We start from the raw sequence: 15,965 nt of genomic DNA on the forward strand, positions 1-15,965 counted from the left end.
GTAAAGATATGAAAATTTTATTGAAATATAATAAGTTTTTAATAAGTATTGTGAACAAATCTTAAAATAGAAGCATTAAAGTAGCAAGCAGCGCTTAGATGGTTTTTCTTGTGGCTTAGTTTTCAAGAATTCGCGAACTGCCTGTTCAAAGCCTTCTTGTACGCCCTGCCCAGTTTTAGCTGATGTTTCGTAGTATGCCGCATTCATAGATTTTGCTGCCTTCTGACCTTCCTCTGTTGAAACTTCACGCTCATCAACCTTATCAACCTTATTAGCTAAAATCATGCAAGGTACTGGTGCTTCCAATCTTCTAATTCTAATTATATCCTCGTGAAGTCCTTCGATATGCTCGAATGTTGTTTTATCGCATACATCATAAACTAAAATAAAAATATCAGCAGATTTAAACAGAACTGGTCTCATAACATCGCCTGTTTCCATGCCAGCTGTATCTGTAATATCCAATTGATATGTATGTCTATCTAATGTTATAGCTTTTTGAAAGATGTTTTGAATTGTTGGTTCGTACTCTTCTTCGAAGCAATTTTGAGTAAAACGAAGACTGAGATTTGATTTACCGACAGCTGCAGATCCTAAAACAAGTAAATTGACTGATTTCATTAAATCACTGTTTGTCAATTTTTGGATTTACAATAATCGTTTTCCTTTTATCATCCATCATTTTTTACAATGAAAAATAGATCAGTAACTAAATACTTAAGTTTTTGAAATAAAAGAAGCAGTTCAATTCTGACCAGAAAAATCTCAAAAAGTGGCGGGAGTTGATTTCTGATCAACAAAAAGGTCTCTATCGCCCAATTCGGAATATTGTTAAATCATAATCATTTGCACACACCCTTAGAAACAAGGTATTTGTCTACTTTCATACATCTTAGACCTCAAAAGAAATAGATTTATACAAATTAATTTAGCAAATCTTGGAAACACTTCTCAATTCCTATAGAATAGGCTTATAAATTTACTGTTGATGAAATTGACTTATACATATAATTGATATTACCTAAATTCTATTTTGATTTTTAATATTAATTTTACATAGCTTAATGTTCATTATCTTCTTACTGTAAGTTTTTTCTAGTTCTCTTTGCTGAGTTATAAAATCACATAATTGAACTGAAAATTTCGAAATCTTGACTTTTCCGCTGAGTTCGAGAATCATAGACAAGATTCCACAAGGATTGATACTGACTTTTCTTTTCGTATTTCAAATCGGAATTTCATTCTTTGATTAATCTGATAAAAAAAACTTTTTACTAACAATCTCAGCTCACTCTATTGGGAGCATGCCTTATTTGTTTTGCATGCCAAACAAAAATAGTCCAAGAAGATAAATTTTGCTTGATATGAATCGTGTATTAGATAATTCCTTTTAACAGGAATCGCTAGCTCCCTCTTTGGAGCTTTAAGTTTAGGCTCAATTATTTTTACGACAATAAGTTTTACATGGTGAACTCTCTTTTATGCATTAACCAAATAAACAATTGATTTAAATTAGAGAATAATTACACATCATTATTTCATATAAATGAATCAAAAATGGGAAAATAAGTTTGCATAAAAGTGAAACTTCGCTCTTTTACGGCAATTCGAGGTCTATTTTCTCTTGATAGAATAGATATCACTATGAATAAGCAGGACCATAACATGACCATATCATTATCTACCTATATGTCGTTTCAGATATCAAAAAGAAGAGATTTGATCAAAACCTTAAACAATGGAGTTTTCACTGAGAGCCCTCTGATCAAGATTTCTCAAAATTGGTCCATCCGATGTTCATTTTTTATTGAAATAATACGTTTAAATATGGTTAAGAGTCTATATCTTCATTATTGAAAAAAGTCAACAACCCAAATTAAGGATTCCGGATGGCTAAAAAGTGACAGATGGCTAAAGGATTCCAAGAAAGGAATTTGGCTAAGCTATTTTTTTTTAAGTTGAACATTGTGACATCATAATTACTCAGAAACTAAAGCGTAATATTTAATCTCAATGAAAATCTCTCAATTGATAGATAATCAACTAATCTGTTTCCTTAAACTTCGCTCTATATGCATTTTAAAACTACTCAGCAAAACGATTACGATTAACTAGAATAAAATCCATCTAATTTCTCATTTTTGACCATCTAATAAATTAAATCTCGGAAAAACTTTGCTTGTCGTGAATTATTACGTAAGTTTTTGTTATCACGTATATCTAATACATTTGACAGGATGTTCTTTTTGTACCTCGCAAAATAATTCAGAGATTCCAGAATAAAATTCCTTATATTTACAGATTATCGCATACCAATCTCACAATCATCCATATATTACGGTCACTTATCTCAAATGAGTATTTCACCTTCGAGATCAGACCTGAATTTATTGGTAGTTATAAAAACATTTGTATTCTGAATCAAGAATTAGAAGCAACGTTTCGTAAACCTAAATGTCGATTGTATGTTTTGTCTATTTATTCACCTAAGAAAATGTAATTTTGTATTTTGCAGTAGAATGTAATAAGATTTCAATTTAGAAAGAATCGAATGTAAATACAATTATCACCTTCTTTACGAGTGGTACTAAGTGAGTCAAAATTCTATCGCAAATTCGTTCAATATTTAGTAAAGCTCTACTGATTCTAATAGTTTTTTTTTGAGAGAGAAAGGCTAATGGCTAAAGCGGTTTTAGCAATTTGACGCTTTAGCCAGCATAGTTCATTAAAAAGCTTATTAAAAGTTATGTTTAAATATTCGAAAATTAGAAGCTGGCTTTTTGACAAAATCGGGGCTCATTAGCCATGATATTTCTGATGTTTACATTAGCCAAAAATCGAAACTCAATTAAACGTTAATTATATGATATAAATAAACAATAGATCTAATTTGATGATAAATGTATGATAAAAATACATTTCTTTCTTTCCAAAAAAATTGCAAAAAGCAAAAAACGAATTTTTATATGAAAAAAAGGTTAAAATCTTGGCTAAGGGCTTTTTTGGGGAAATGGCTATAGCCAGCGGTTTTTTAGCCATCCGGAATCCTTACCCAAATCTTGATGTCTTTCTGCGAGGGGAAGGGACAATTCACCACATTAGATATTTGAATACTTTTTTTGAAAATTTCTGCATAAGATGGTATTGTATTATTGATTATATATTTCATAATATTGGTCGCCAGTTCTTTGTTTTTATTCCATTTTTAAAGCAAATGATAAAAATTGAATAGTTGTAAACTAAAGCAGGGATCCCTTAAAAATCGATTTTTTGACATAGTGGAAAATTTTGGGAGAAAGTCATCTGAAGAAGATGACGATCCCTGGAATTTCTACTTCAATAGTCAATTTTCAAGTTTAAAGACAGAATACTGCCAGAACTGTAATTTTTCAGTCGGAAAAGGTCAATACTACTTAGACGAGTGTAATTTTTTTCGCGACAATGACCGAGTTATCAACTTTAGTTCAATTACAAACACATTATTCCTACATAATCGGTGTTCATTTAGTAATTGCACTTCAACAGAAGCTGGAAGTTGCGTTTACTACGTTATTGGCAGCAATAGTTCAATTGTTCAACGAAAGTTCTGCTGTACAAAATGCCAAAGCTCGAAAAGAGGTCAATTTTCATATACATAAGTTGACACAGATAACTTAAACTTTATTATTGAAAGTTCCCTTTTCGATTTAGGAAATGATGTTGGTAGTCATACGTTTTATACAATAAGTGATAATATCGTAGTTTCATCAACAAATTTCTCATCAAATAAAGTTAGAGAAAGAGCTGTTGGACATTTTAAAGGTTTATCACTTAAATACACGACAAAATTTAATTATACAACTGTTGTTAATAATTTAGCAACAAGTAGTACTGGAATAATTTTAAGTATTTGGAAAAACGCTTTGATTGATTCATGTAATATTATAAATAATACTAATACAAAATCAAAATATGGAATTATTTACCATTTATGTAATTCTCTTACTGTAAAAAGTTGTTCTTTTATTAACAACACTGCTCCTCAAGGTACATATTTGATAGATAACAATAATGATCAATTAACAGTTGATAGTTGTTACATTGACAATTCGATTTCTAAAACATATCAGAATGATGTAGATTCTAATCATCCAAGAGAACTATTTACTAACAATTTGACTCATCTTTCAACTGATAATTGCCAAGCAGAATTTGCAATTATCAATAAACGAATTTCTAAAGTTAATAAACTTTCTCTTTTTTTACAAACTTTAGTAAACATTTCTAACTCTTCATAATTTCAAATCTTAACATTGAATAGACTTCTATTTTTGATAACAAGTAAGAAATTTTGTGCTTATGATAAGATATATCAAAATTATTATGGTTTCAAAGTTCCTTTTGAATTTCATGATTAATAAGTATATGAACTTGTTATTAGAGAAGATTTTAATCATTCTATTTGTAATAAAAATTTCTAAAAAAGCGTATTTCCTCATGAATTTGATTCATAGCGCATCAAATCATTACATAATGTATAATAGTAATATTGTTTATTTCATAGTGCCATCCAATATCTACAAATTGTACTAAATTTGGAAAACTATTAATATTTTACAAATTTTCTGCAATAAGTACATAGATTTTAGTTGCCAGAACCTTTTTGCATGGCCATGCTCATCAGATTCTTACTTCATGAGTCTAGAAATGCCCAAGATTTTAAGACACATATTAAAAGTGACAATGGACTCAAGCCTCATTGATTCTCTCTTTGGCGGAAAGGAAGAGCCATCTTCCTTTGCTAACAGGTTCCTCGAAGGCGAGAAGGTTGAGATTGTTGATCCTGCTGCAGAAAAAAAGAAGGCAATTGAAGCAGCCCGCAAAGCAAAAATCAGAACTCCTGAAGAGGAGGAAGAAAGAACTGGACGTACATTATTTATCGGCAACATTCCAGCTAAATTCGATAATGACGATGTTAAGAGACTCTGCAAAGAATTCGGACCTATAGAATCAGTACGTATTAGAAATCTTCAATTCAAAGAAGACAGAAAAGTTAATAAAAAAGTTGCCGTTAGACGTGGTGACTTCGATAAAACACAAAATGCCGATGCTTACGTTGTTTTTAAGAACGTTGAAGATCGTGATAAAGCAATTGTTGGTTTAAAGAACAAGGAAGTAGAAGGATTCACTCTCCGCACAGATAAAGCTACACCTAAGAACGTTTCTGAAAAAATATCAAATGAAGAATCGAATAGAACCGTTTTTATAGGACAATTGAAGCCAACAGTTACAGAAGATATGCTTAGAAAGCTATTTTCAAACGCAGGCGAAATCGATCACGTTAAAATTCCAAGAGATCGCGAAACAGGAAAATCTCGTTACGTTGCTTACGTTACATTCGTTGATGAGAGGTCTGTTGATGATGCTCTCAAGTTTGACGGTACTTTCCTTGAAGAGAAACAGATGAGAGTAGAAAGATCTACACCAAGAAAGGCTGCAAAGAAGAAAGCAGAGATTGCGGCCAAGGAACAGAAGAAGAGAGAAGACAAACAAAATAAGAAGTTCCCGAAGAAGGAGAAGAAGGAGGAAAAGAAGGAAGAAGAAGGAGAAGAGAAACAAAACAAGAATAAGAACCTTTCTTTCATGGGACAGACCGCTCGTCCTCAGGAGAATAAGAACAAGAAGACAGCATCCTTCTTGAAATTGAAGGCACATCAGAATAAGAAGAATCAGAAGAAATAATTTTATAGAATTTTTATTTTCATTTATATAAAGTCTTTTTATTTAGAAAATTTAATTTACTCGCATTATTTAGCTGTTTATCATTTCAATATAATTTATCAAAAATTATCTCAAAAATTATACCTGATTCTTAACTTTTAACATAGGAGTTCAATAAAGTAATCTTATTCTTGAACAGTTTTTAGTTCATAACCAATTATATCTCTGTATATGCTTCGAAAATTACATTATTCAAGGAAAATATCAGATATTGACACATATTATATTCATTATTCCATGCATTGTATAGGTGAACTTTGGACATTGGCTCGATTATGTAACTATTTTCAAATAATTTGATCAAATGTTTAAAATTTTTTATAACATTCGAGAGTATTAGTGAGAATTTCCAGCATTAAACTATTGATATAATTCAAATTCAATGTAAGGATTAAACATTAAATATTTTATAACAAATAAACAATAGAATGATAAAATTTCCTTAATTTGGAATGAAGACGGAGGAAACAAATACAGCAACATAGTTCTCTTTTGTATTTGGTTTGCTGAAGATACACGTTGCACCGTAATTTCCAGGAGAAAGTAGAACAGTACGTTTCGATGGGTCTGCTATCCACTTTTTCATGTATCTATCTGTTGAACGTTTCCTCCATTGATCAAGGAATCTGAATTTTGTCATGTAGACTTTAAAATCAACAGTAGGGATAATAATTTCCTTGTTTTGAACCAATTCTAATGAATAATTCCTCAAAACATTATCGAACTTCAATGGCGGAAGCTTCATTGATTCTCTATATAAATTAATTGCTTCAAAAAGCGACTCTTCTGTAGCTATTTCTACATTTTTGCCGGCTTGGGATGCTGTATCTGTTGCATTATCCTCATCATTCTGTAGAGTATCCCTATCATTTGGCATCTGTTTATTTTTTTATTTAGGGACGTTTACAACCTTTGAATGTAATTCATTTTCATGAAATTAGTGTTATATAATATACTCATGATATACAATATTTTTAACAAGAAATTTTTGCTATTCATGCAGGAAAATAATTATTTTCTAAATATATTCCTCAGTTCCGATATATTTTCTACGGAGAACTGGTGTTAAAATGAGGTCTCTAATACTCAGATAATCAAAAAGTATATCTGCTGCATCTCCTTTTGATATCTTACCATTTAGCGGCCAAAAGAAATGGTTGTATACCTTGCTATTGTACTCTAATCCATCTGCAATATCAAACTTGTTGATTCTCGTTTTAAGCTGAGAAATATTATTCATCTCTAATCTTATTGATAATTTGGAGTAATCTATATGAGTATTAGCATATGCTGGCAAGAATGGACCTGAGAGTAGTATAGGAATAGATCTGCACCGAATAATTTCGTATATAAATTGAGGAAGATAAATTTCATTGGGTCTGAGTATAGTAAAATTAGAAGAACAAATAGAATTAAGTATGTCATCATGATCACTTAATATGCTTGCGTTAACTGAGTTCAAAATGTCTATTATCCCTGTTGAATTTCCCACAAAAACTATTGATTTTGTTTTTTCGTTTTTTGGATAGGAATCTTGTATTTGCAATGGAGGGACTTGAATATGTCGTGAATTAAGCCACCTATCTTCATGAATAAAATCAATTGTCAAATTTGTTGCGATTACAACATGTTGATCAGGAAACTTCATATAATTATTATTTCCTCCATAAAATATAGAGGAATCAACAATCAGATGTCTTGATCCATGCCAGATTTTAAAGGAATTTGTCTTTTTAATTTCATCAGGTATATCAATAAAATCAGTTTGTTGTCTATATATTGATGTATAAGAAGGCACAAAAATGAATGTGGCATCATCAATTGATTGTGTTTTGAAATCGGAATTCTCGATTAAGCAATGAATTAGTGGTTCTAGACCAATTAAATGGTAATTATTACAATTGCAATAAGAGCATTTATCTTGTATCAGGTCTTTATTGTATTTTGATGGAATATCTTCAATGTAAATTTTTAATTTATGATTTCCAACGGAAGTAGATTGCTTAAAGATCGACATTAGTGGATTACTTACATTAACTGCTATCAGGCAAAGAAAAACTGCAAAAGATAAAATCGGAAAAATCAATTTCTTCATCAAAAATAATTAAAAAATGAAATAAAAAGTAATTAAAAAGATCGGGCAAAAGCCAGTATAATTTTTCGAATGTATTGTATAATAATAATTTGTTTATTCTTCAACAGCACGTAAATACCAAGTTGGTTTTGTATTAAGCTCATCAAAGTTATTGTTAAGCTCGACATCTGGCTTCCACTTAGTAAGAACTTTCTTAGGTTTCTCTTCTTCAGGTTCAACAACTTCATCGAGGACATCTTCTTCTGGTTGTTCTTCATTTGCCTCTTCTTCCTCGATTTCGCCATCTATCTGTGCATATTCACCATGCTGTGCAATTGTCTTGCCTTGGACTTCCCATTTAGCGCGGCCAAGTGGCTGATCATTTTGGAACACGCCTGTATATACTAGTCCATGCTTTGTTGTCCATTTCATAACGCCATGGCGACGTCCACGACGGTATTCACCCTCGAAAACGGAGCCATCGGAGACAACTGTATAAACGCCGTGTCCGTGGCGACGACCGTACTGCCAATCGCCTTCATATGTATCACCATTTGGATATGTATATATACCTTTGCCGTGGCGCCAGTTTTCGAACCAAATGCCTTGATATGTTGAATTGTCTGGATAATGCATAATACCAAAGCCTTGGCGTTTATGATTTACGTATTCTCCTTCGTACATGCCTCCTTTCTTCCATGTATAGCGGCCTTTGCCATTTCTCATGCCGTTTAAATACATTCCTTCGTAAATATCGCCGTTGGAGAAGATCATTTTACCGTATCCACTTCTCTGGCCAGCCTCATCGCGTTCACCTTCATATACACCAATATCTAATTGATCTTCTTCTTCGTCTCCCATCAACGAATTTGTCACATTTCGTTCGTTAATTTAAAAAAAACTCTCTTTTATCAATCAACCCAATAAACAATAGATTTAAAATAGGGGATAATTACACATCATTATTTCATACAAATGGAATCAAAAATGGGGAAATAATTTGGCAAACCCAAATTTTAGCTAAAAGTGACAGGGAAAAAAAACGTTTAGTATTAAAAAAAAGACCGATGAGAGCTTCGTTCGAAATATAGAGGGAACTGAGAATGCGCAACCATTCTCAGGGAATATTGGATGCTATTCCCGTTCCCTCTGTATGGAAAATTGAGGTTTTCAAAGGGAGTTAAAATAATATCAAATTTATACTAATTTACTTCAAAATACAAAAGTATTTGACAGCTAAAATTAGTTACTTTAGCAAGCCTATCAATACCCTTTTACGATTATTGCTACTTTTTCGAAATAAAAGTAAAAACAAATTTATACTAATTTACTTCAAAATACAAAAGTATTTGACAGCTAAAATTAGTTACTTTAGCAAGTCTATCAATACCCTTTTACGATTATTGCTACTTTTTCGAAATAAAATAAATTTATTATCAAAAACCTTTTTTTTCTTAGTAAAAATAAACGAAATTTTTTACCTTATGAACTTTTGATGGAAATATGCAAATTTAAAATAATAAAGAAAGCCGCGAGCGAAGCGATCGGCTTAGTTCGAAGATTTTGATTCAAATCTTTGCTGATCTGTAATTCGCGGAAGCCGAGAGCGAATCGAGCGGCTTAGGTCTAAGATTTTGATTCAAATCTTTGCTTATATTCCTTAAATTCTTTATGAAACTCGCAACAGTTCCATAAAAAATTTCAAATTCTAAACTGTCGAAATTACCGATCGGTAATCACACCCTTCACGGGTGTGTCATTTTTTACAGGTGTGTCACTTTTAGCTAAAATTACCCCTACTCAAATAATTTTCTAAAAAGTGACGCTCTCAGTGTTACAAAGTGAAACTTCCCTCTAAGAGGGTTGTTAAAAATATCAAAAATTAGCGGTTTGAAGACACTATGGTGTCTTATAATTTTCCCTTCCTTATTGGCGTGTAGAAATAAATGCGCCAATAGATTGAAGAAGAAGAATTGTTTTTCTCTTAATGAACTTTAATCCTTTTGATATAAGAATATTAAAAACATTAATATAATTTCGATTTCGGAAATTAAATTTCCAAATTTTTTGTCGATTTCGGAAATAACAGGATCCCGCATCCAACACGCAACAACAAAACACAAAAGACACTTTTTGGTTCTTTCATCGTTTTAATCGTAATTTATGTAATACATGATTTGGATAAATTTTACAAAAATAGAACCTATATTATATTCTTTTCAAAGATTCTTGCAAATCATCAAAAATAATTGTATTTTAAAAAACGATCAAATTATCCTTTCATTATTTTAAACTTAAATTAGTTTTTATGATTGACTAAAGCAATCATATTTATTCATCATTAAATAAACAAAAAAGTAATATTTGAGAGTTATTTCAAAAAAAACACATTGAATTTATTAATTTGTCTCAATTTCAGTATTATAAATTTTTATAATTTCAATATTTTGAAATACCCTTTTTAATATTTCAATATTTATGATATTTCAATGTATTAAGTGGTCTCAAATTGAGCTTCTCAAATATAAGTTGGCCTATTCAAATAATAAAATTAAATAATATTTAAAATAATAAATAAAAGTGATTGAGGTCATAGCAAAACGGCTGTTTCAGTCATTAATTCTTAAAAATAAAAAGGGTAAAAACTAAATATAATGGGTAAAATTCAATAGTGTCTGTTCTATCGTTCAATTTGAAGGTGTCTTTTGAAGCCGCAAGACACATTGAATTTTTGAATAGTGTATTATGGTTTGACAGACACCAATGAAAAAAATAAAATGATATTTATTTTAAATATATAAGATCCTTATATAAAATATAAATATTTTATCGTTTTATTTTCTTGTTTTAGAAATGTTTTTTATTGAAAAATCAATAAAACTAACTCCTTAATAAAATTTTTGATGTAAAGACACTATGATGACACCAGGCAAATCTTCCAAGACACCTATCGTCGGGAATCTAACAACCCTATCCCTCTTTCACAAATCGGTTTTTTTGACATAGTGGAAAATTTTGGGAGAAAGTCATCTGAAGAAGATGACGATCCCTGGAATTTCTACTTCAATAGTCAATTTTCAAGTTTAAAGACAGAATACTGCCAGAACTGTAATTTTTCAGTCGGAAAAGGTCAATACTACTTAGACGAGTGTAATTTTTTTCGTGATAATGACCGAGTTGTCAACTTTAACCCTATTACTAACTCATTATTCCTACATAATCGGTGTTCTTTTAGTAATTGCACTTCAACAGAAGCTGGAAGTTGCGTTTACTACGTTATTGGCAGCAATAGTTCTATTGTTCAACGCAAATTCTGCTGTACAAAATGCCAAAGCTCGAAAAGAGGTCAATTTTCATGGACAAATGTTGATATAAATAACTTAAACTTTTTTCTTGAAAGTTCCTTTTTCGATTTAGGAAATGATATTGGCAGTGAATCTATTGATGCAGTTCGTGATTATATCGTAGTTTCATCAACTAATTTCTCATCAAATAAAGCTACAACAAGAACTGTTGGATATTTTAGCAGTTATTCAGATGAACACACAACAACATTTAATTATTCAACTGTTGTTAATAATTTAGGAACAGGTGATCTTGAGCTTATAGCATTCAATTATAATTCTTTGATTGATTCATGTAATATTATAAATAATACCATAACAAAATCAAAATATGGAATTATTTACCATTTATGTAATTCTCTTACTGTAAAAAGTTGTTCTTTTATTAACAACACTACTCCTGAAGGTTCATGTTTGATATATAACAGTTGGGATCAATTAACAGTTGATAGTTGTTACATTGACAATTCGATTTCATCAACATTTTATAGTAATGTAGTACCTACTAATACAAGAGAACTATTTACTAACAATTTGACTCATCTTTCAACTGGTAATTGCCAAGCAGAATTTGCAATTATCAATAAAAGAATTTCTAAAGTTAATAAACTTTCTCTTTTCTTCATTTCTTTACTAAACATTAAAAAATCTTAATAAATTTAATTTTCAAATTGCCCAAAAAGAAAAAAATTATTTAGCACGCTCAGTTCTAAGTGTTTTCACAGCATTGACTAATCTGTTGCATCCCTCAACAAGCTGTGGTTCGTCGAGAGAGAAACAAAGTCTGAACCAGCCAGGATATTTGTATCTAAATCCATTATATGCAGGAAGGACGTGAACACTGAACCTATCAATCAGTTCTAACCATAGTTTCTTCTCTTCCTCTGCATTCTTGGCAATATCCGTTAAATCAAGTAACATAAACAAGGAAGCAGGTGATTTCTTGTAAGGAATTCCACCTTCTTTAATGATCCTGATTGCTGTTTCTTCAGCTTTAGTGAGTCTTTCTCTTGAAGCTTCGATCATTTTATCAACAAGTTCGTAATTGCAGAAAATCTTCTCAAGATACTGCTTCGTATCACTTGGAAGGGAATATCCTGTGCATGCCTCATTTAATGCTTCAAATAAAGCATCATTCCTTGTATAAAAGAATCCGACATGCAAACCGGCCATTCCCCAATCTTTTGATACACCATAGAGATGGTGGATGCGCTTTGGATCGACAAATTTGTTTTCCATCATTGAAACAAAGTTAGTTCCGTCTCGGAAACTAAGACCGTAGATTTCATCAGTAATAACATGGAGAAGAGGGTTCTTCATTGCCCATGTAAGTAATTCGTCTTGGTTTGGAACAGGTTCGCCGATTGGATTTCCTGGATTTGTTAATAATAAAATTCTTGCATCAGCTGGTGGCTCCGCTGGAAGGTTATCTAGGTCAATGTACTGTACTTTAGCACCAGATGACCACATATCTGGCTCGAAACAGCCATAGCATGGTTCTGGGATTAAAATCTTTTCTCCTGGTTCGCAGAATGCTAATGAAAGCATCTCTACCAAGTATGCGATACCACTTCCAACGATAATGTGATCTGGATTGACGTTTTTCATTCCAAAATGTTTTTCATAAAGATGAGCGATTGCTTTCTTGAGATTTGTTTTAACATATGAGCCAGCATATGTGAAATCCCATCCTGTGAACTCGGGGCGACTCCTCATTAATGGTAAAAGAAAGTCATTCAAGAGATGACTTTGTGCTGTGCCAAGATTGATGACTTGTGGATTGGCAGCACACTTTCTGGATCCAATAACAAGTTCTGAATGTGGTGCTGTCATAACATGCTTGATGAAGGCTGTTGGTTTATACGACATTTTTGAAAAAAATGAGGTTATCAATTGAAAAAAATAAACCCAAAATTTTATATGACCATCAAATAAAAATTGTTTGCTAAGTGTTTTTAAATAATATTTGTACGAAAAGATTTTAAAATTTTGAATGATGACCTTATTTTCAATGAAATATATCAATTCTCCACATATTTGTTAATTTAGGAATGTGCTAGCACCACTTAATACTACATTTGAAGCTGATTTCATTTGCTTAACCAGAATACCTTTTACATCAAAATCTCGATGGAGATTATCAGATTAATCAGCCATTAGCCATAGATAAATAGATCAAAATGCAAACAACTACGTTAATTTTAATGTAAAATTGCTACACTTAGCATTTTTCAGTCAAAATTATGAAATAGAATTGGAAATTTCCATGATTTTGTTATTGGCTACTTATGGATTTATCATCTTTCGTGTTGTTATTATATATTTTAAGTTTTCGCTCGCATAATATCATATCGATTTCAAAAAGAGAAATTAGAAAATGTCAATTCTGGGAAATTTTGTCTTAATTTTGGGTACCCTATCTTCTTGAAGAAAACGGTAGTTAAGCTTAAACTTTCGTTTGATGGTAACCGAAAACCCTAAAAAAAATTCTTTACACTTGCAAAAAAATTGTCTCTATCGTTCCATTTCGTTGAAAAACGCTTTAATATTGTCATAAAAACAGATATCCATCAAAATCATTTTATCAACCCATTGAAATTTGTAAATAAATGAATTGCGAATATTTGTTTACAAAATAATCGTCTCAAATTTATATCAGATATGGATGCTTTTGTCGTAGTTCACGAGAACCTGATACGAAAAGCAATCAACGGGCAGCCTGGACATCCTGATTGGGCAGGAATAATGAGGTTGGTTAATGCAGTAGAAGCTCAACCAAGTTCAATTGACGTTTTTCTTGAATTGCTTGTCAAGCATCTTAAAAAAGATCCTTCAGGATTAAAATACAACTCACTTATGTTGATTGATGCTCTGTTTAAGAACGGTAAGAAGGCTCAATTGGCTAGACTTCAGACCAAATTATTGACATCGCAATTATCAGCACCTGAGCTTTCCGAAGAGCCACAACTTCAAAACTTTATCCATCAGAATGCAAAAATTTGGGTAGATTGCTGTGCAAAAGAAAATTGCTTGAATAGCGATTTCGATAAGTGGCAGAAAACAATTTGCACATATTACTTTGTCCCACAACTTACAGATGAACTTAGAACTAAATTCTACTCAGATCTCGATTCCGCTGCAGAAATATTAGCAATGTTTTGCCAAACGTTGATAACTACATTTGCGGAACAGGGCAACCCACAGGACCCATTGTTGAGAGAAATCAACATTAACGTGCTCGAAATCTCTCGTCGTGCGGAAAAATTAGTTCAAACTTTGAATGATCCGAAATTAAGATCATTTTGCTCTAAGATATTTGAATTTGCTAAATGCTGCATCATCCAATACGAAGCATTCAAGAAAAATGGTTCTTTTGATACACAATTGTTGACAAAATCGATGATGAAAGTAGAAGCCGAACAAAAGAGTAGAGGACAGGCTAAAAATGCTAAATCTGAAGAAAAACCTGTAAAGAGAACTCCTCTTCGTACTTATGGCGATGATATGGCGGATGAAGACTTTTTCGCAGAGATGGCTAAGCTTCGCGCACAAAGAAAAGGATTACAAGTTCAGGCTCAACCTGTTTCTACGCAGCAAGCTGTTAATGATCTTTTGTTATTATTATAAAGTATAATATTTATATTTCGTTTTTAATACTACTTATATTTCTTTTTTCCCCTTGAATGAAGTTCAAATTAGCTCCAAAGAAACTGCGATGATATATTTCATATATTTCAAATATTTCATATATTTCAGAATGATTTCTGATGTACAACATTCAAAAATGTAATCTTGTTATGGTGCGAAATAAAATATATAGCTTGTTACTTTTCAATTAGGTGAATTCACATATAATGAATATCGATTTCTACAAAATCATCATAATTTTCTTGCGATAGTGCAGTTTATGCTCTCTATCTCTTAAATAATTACATATTCAATGATTTTTACTTTCACATATCTTATAATGATTGTAATATAGCAGAAATATCTTTTCAATGCTTTACATGATTTTGAGTTTGATATGGAAAACAAATCATTCATTGTAACGGTGAATTTATATTTTCTATTCAATAATAAATATGGTTTTGTTGTATTGTATGAAATCAATCACATTTACTCTTAACAAGGCTAGATAGAGCAATGTATTTAATAATATTCTAATATACAACTTATGTGAAAGCAATTTCAAATGATAAATTACTACGAAGATCGTAATTTTATCTATGAGATTGAAAGAAACTTATTTTTCAACTGAAAGTCGCCCTTAATTTGCAAGTGTTTGAAAATTAACGGCGATCTACATGAAAAAAATATGAATTACAAGGTTAGAATCTGGTAGGGTTGTTAAAAATATCAAAAATTAGCGTTTTGAAGACACTATGGTGTCTTATAATTTTCCCTTCCTTATTGGCGTGTAGAAATAAATGCGCAAATAGATTGAAGAAGAAGAATTGTTTTTCTCTTAATGAACTTTAATCCTTTTGATATAAGAATATTAAAAACATTAATATAATTTCGATTTCGGAAATTAAATTTCCAAATTTTTTGTCGATTTCGGAAATAACAGGATCCCGCATCCAACACGCAACAACAAAACACAAAAGACACTTTTTGGTTCTTTCATCGTTTTAATCGTAATTTATGTAATACATGATTTGGATAAATTTTACAAAAATAGAACCTATATTATATTCTTTTCAAAGATTCTTGCAAATCATCAAAAATAATTGTATTTTAAAAAACGATCAAATTATCCTTTCATTATTTTAAACTTAAATTAGTTT

At 31.1% G+C, this 15,965-nt stretch overlaps 7 protein-coding genes across 7 annotated transcripts, besides 3 other annotated features; 2 read left to right on the forward strand and 5 right to left on the reverse strand.

The window, feature by feature from the left end:
- Window positions 1-2: 2 nt before the first annotated feature.
- Window positions 3-837, reverse strand: TVAGG3_0214390 (GTPase protein; the record flags this gene model as incomplete). The annotated part of the gene is made up of 1 exon (XM_001317299.2): window positions 76-621. The coding sequence occupies one exon, from the start codon at window positions 619-621 to the stop codon at window positions 76-78; it is 546 nt and encodes a 181-aa protein (XP_001317334.1).
- A 3,885-nt stretch (window positions 838-4,722) lies between these two features.
- On the forward strand, window positions 4,723-5,721 carry TVAGG3_0214400 (RNA binding; the record flags this gene model as incomplete). Its single annotated transcript, XM_001317298.1, has 1 exon — window positions 4,723-5,721. The coding sequence occupies one exon, from the start codon at window positions 4,723-4,725 to the stop codon at window positions 5,719-5,721; it is 999 nt and encodes a 332-aa protein (XP_001317333.1).
- Window positions 5,722-6,202: 481 nt separating this feature from the next.
- Window positions 6,203-6,637, reverse strand: TVAGG3_0214410 (uncharacterized protein; the record flags this gene model as incomplete). Its single annotated transcript, XM_001317297.1, has 1 exon — window positions 6,203-6,637. One exon carries the CDS (start codon window positions 6,635-6,637, stop codon window positions 6,203-6,205), a length of 435 nt encoding a protein of 144 aa, XP_001317332.1.
- A 141-nt stretch (window positions 6,638-6,778) lies between these two features.
- TVAGG3_0214420 (exostosin family) lies at window positions 6,779-7,777 on the reverse strand (the record flags this gene model as incomplete). The annotated part of the gene is made up of 1 exon (XM_001317296.1): window positions 6,779-7,777. One exon carries the CDS (start codon window positions 7,775-7,777, stop codon window positions 6,779-6,781), a length of 999 nt encoding a protein of 332 aa, XP_001317331.1.
- Window positions 7,778-7,918: 141 nt separating this feature from the next.
- Window positions 7,919-8,700, reverse strand: TVAGG3_0214430 (MORN repeat-containing protein family; the record flags this gene model as incomplete). Its single annotated transcript, XM_001317295.2, has 1 exon — window positions 7,949-8,695. One exon carries the CDS (start codon window positions 8,693-8,695, stop codon window positions 7,949-7,951), a length of 747 nt encoding a protein of 248 aa, XP_001317330.1.
- A 136-nt stretch (window positions 8,701-8,836) lies between these two features.
- Window positions 8,837-8,866: a terminal%2Cinverted (terminal inverted repeat of MuDR-3_TvMULE3 transposon ID:TVAGG3_0214440).
- Window positions 8,837-9,636: a mobile genetic element.
- Window positions 9,607-9,636: a terminal%2Cinverted (terminal inverted repeat of MuDR-3_TvMULE3 transposon ID:TVAGG3_0214440).
- A 1,095-nt stretch (window positions 9,637-10,731) lies between these two features.
- TVAGG3_0214450 (1-aminocyclopropane-1-carboxylate synthase protein) lies at window positions 10,732-13,082 on the reverse strand (the record flags this gene model as incomplete). Its single annotated transcript, XM_001317294.1, has 1 exon — window positions 11,869-13,047. One exon carries the CDS (start codon window positions 13,045-13,047, stop codon window positions 11,869-11,871), a length of 1,179 nt encoding a protein of 392 aa, XP_001317329.1.
- A 362-nt stretch (window positions 13,083-13,444) lies between these two features.
- On the forward strand, window positions 13,445-14,964 carry TVAGG3_0214460 (ENTH/VHS domain family; the record flags this gene model as incomplete). Its single annotated transcript, XM_001317293.1, has 1 exon — window positions 13,840-14,805. The coding sequence occupies one exon, from the start codon at window positions 13,840-13,842 to the stop codon at window positions 14,803-14,805; it is 966 nt and encodes a 321-aa protein (XP_001317328.1).
- Window positions 14,965-15,965: the final 1,001 nt, after the last annotated feature.

Source organism: Trichomonas vaginalis, chromosome IV, assembly GCF_026262505.1.
Source record: "Trichomonas vaginalis G3 chromosome IV, whole genome shotgun sequence".
Classification (NCBI taxonomy): Eukaryota; Parabasalia; order Trichomonadida; family Trichomonadidae; genus Trichomonas; species Trichomonas vaginalis.